Source organism: Eurypyga helias, unplaced genomic scaffold (genome assembly GCF_000690775.1).
Source record: "Eurypyga helias isolate BGI_N326 unplaced genomic scaffold, ASM69077v1 scaffold15635, whole genome shotgun sequence".
In the NCBI taxonomy this organism is placed as follows: domain Eukaryota; kingdom Metazoa; phylum Chordata; class Aves; order Eurypygiformes; family Eurypygidae; genus Eurypyga; species Eurypyga helias.
The window spans coordinates 11,642-13,241 of NW_010249639.1; the positions used below are offsets into that span (position 1 = coordinate 11,642).

Sequence of the window (1,600 nt, forward strand, 5' to 3'; positions counted from 1 at the left end):
GATCCGCGCCAGATCCCACTCAGAGCTGCTGAAGAGGTCGGCCTTCACCCGCCTTCCCCCCTACAGGTACCGCTTCCGCCGGCGGTCCAGCTCCCGCTCCACGGAGCCCCGGTCCCGGGACATGTCGCCCGTCAGCAAGGGGTTCAGCACCATCCCCTCCACCGACATCTCCATGTTCACCCTCTCCAGGGATCCCTCCAAGGTCACCATGGGGACACTGCTCAACTCGGAGCGAGACCACGGGTTTTTACAGGTCCATAACTCCATCCCCAAAGAGTTCAAGGAGTCTTTGCACAACAACCCGGCCAACAGACGAACCACGCCGGTCTGAGGTGTGGCACGGCAGGCTGCATGGCATCATCCTCGTGACGGTGTGACCTGTGAAATCCCGTTTTTAAGGACAAACCCAGACGCCTCCCCGTGCCCCTACCCGCGGGGCTGGTTCTTCACTCCCGAAATGCCACTGGCCGGGCCAGGCTGTTGCGCCCACGGTGGGACTGGGACCCCCGCGCTCCCCGGCGGGGAGGGGACGGGGGCTGCGCTCTGACCCTGCCCGTGGTGCCCTTGCAGACTGAGCGGGGCCTCCATCGCCGCCCGGGACAGTGGCTTCCCGAGGTCTCCATCGTTAGTGTTGATCATAACCGCAGTGTTACCTTAGCTGTATGTCCCATGGAAATGCTGGCGATAGCCCTGTCTGTGAGAATCCTTAATCCGGTAGTTACATTTAAGCGAAATTGCCTGGAAGTCTGGAATTTGAAGCACTGAGTCGGTGCCGTAGCGAGTGCTCGTGTTACAAAACCCCTTTCCCTGTCGCGACGGATGGAGCGCTCAGGCTGGGTTTCTCTATGGCGTTTCGTGCATGCATTAAATAGCTTGGAATTCAATTTTGTCATGTCAGGTTGGAAGAAACATCCTTTTGCAATTTTCTGTGGTCTTGAAAGGGCTTCTTTCTTTCTTTCTTTCTTCTTCCTTTTGGTGCATTCAGGCCATGAAAGGACTCAGGAGCAGAAATCCTCCAATGACTGGTAGCAATTAGCCAGCGTTTAATTAACCTCTAATGTTGCTAGAAAATGAATTAATTCCCTAAAATGAATACACGCGCAGCCACAAATCACTGTCTGGGCACAACCAAGGAGGCACCGCTTGAGCTGGTGGTGCTGAGGAGAAGCTGGGTTGATGGCTGGCCCGCTGGCTGCGTGCGGATGGTGTGTGATTCCGTAATGGCTGGGAGATCGATGGGAAAAAGAACAATAAAATCGTCCGGTTTGGCAAGCGAGTGACTTGGCTGAGTAGGTCGCGCTGACCCTGCTGCGGGCAGCTGGAACCGCACGCTGTGTCCCACGGGTGGTTGGCGGCAGCCTCGGGCTGTCCCGTGGCTGCGTGGGGTGCCCGGGGCTCCCTGGCTGCGTGCCCCTTGGGGGCTCTCCTGGCTGGCCCTGCAGCATTTGCCTGCTTGGCAGGGACGTGCCAGCTGTGGTGGGCTGGCAGGGACACGTTCCATCTGGTCATGCCACAGCGTGTGTGTGGGGCCGGAGGTTGGGCTTGAAACGCCAAGCCCCCTTCTCCCACCGGAGTGGAACTGGTCGACGCAGAGGCGGTT

At 58.6% G+C, this 1,600-nt stretch overlaps 1 protein-coding gene across 1 annotated transcript in view; it reads left to right on the forward strand.

The window, feature by feature from the left end:
- Positions 1–331, forward strand: part of CACNG3 (calcium channel, voltage-dependent, gamma subunit 3) — a gene marked incomplete at its 5' end in the record, with an annotated part of 3,855 nt that extends 3,524 nt beyond the window's left edge. Inside the window, 1 exon segment of the mRNA XM_010151443.1 lies at positions 1–331. This exon segment is cut by the window's left edge and continues 35 nt beyond it. Coding sequence (XP_010149745.1) covers positions 1–331 — 331 coding nt within the window.
- Between the last annotated feature and the right edge of the window lie 1,269 nt (positions 332–1,600).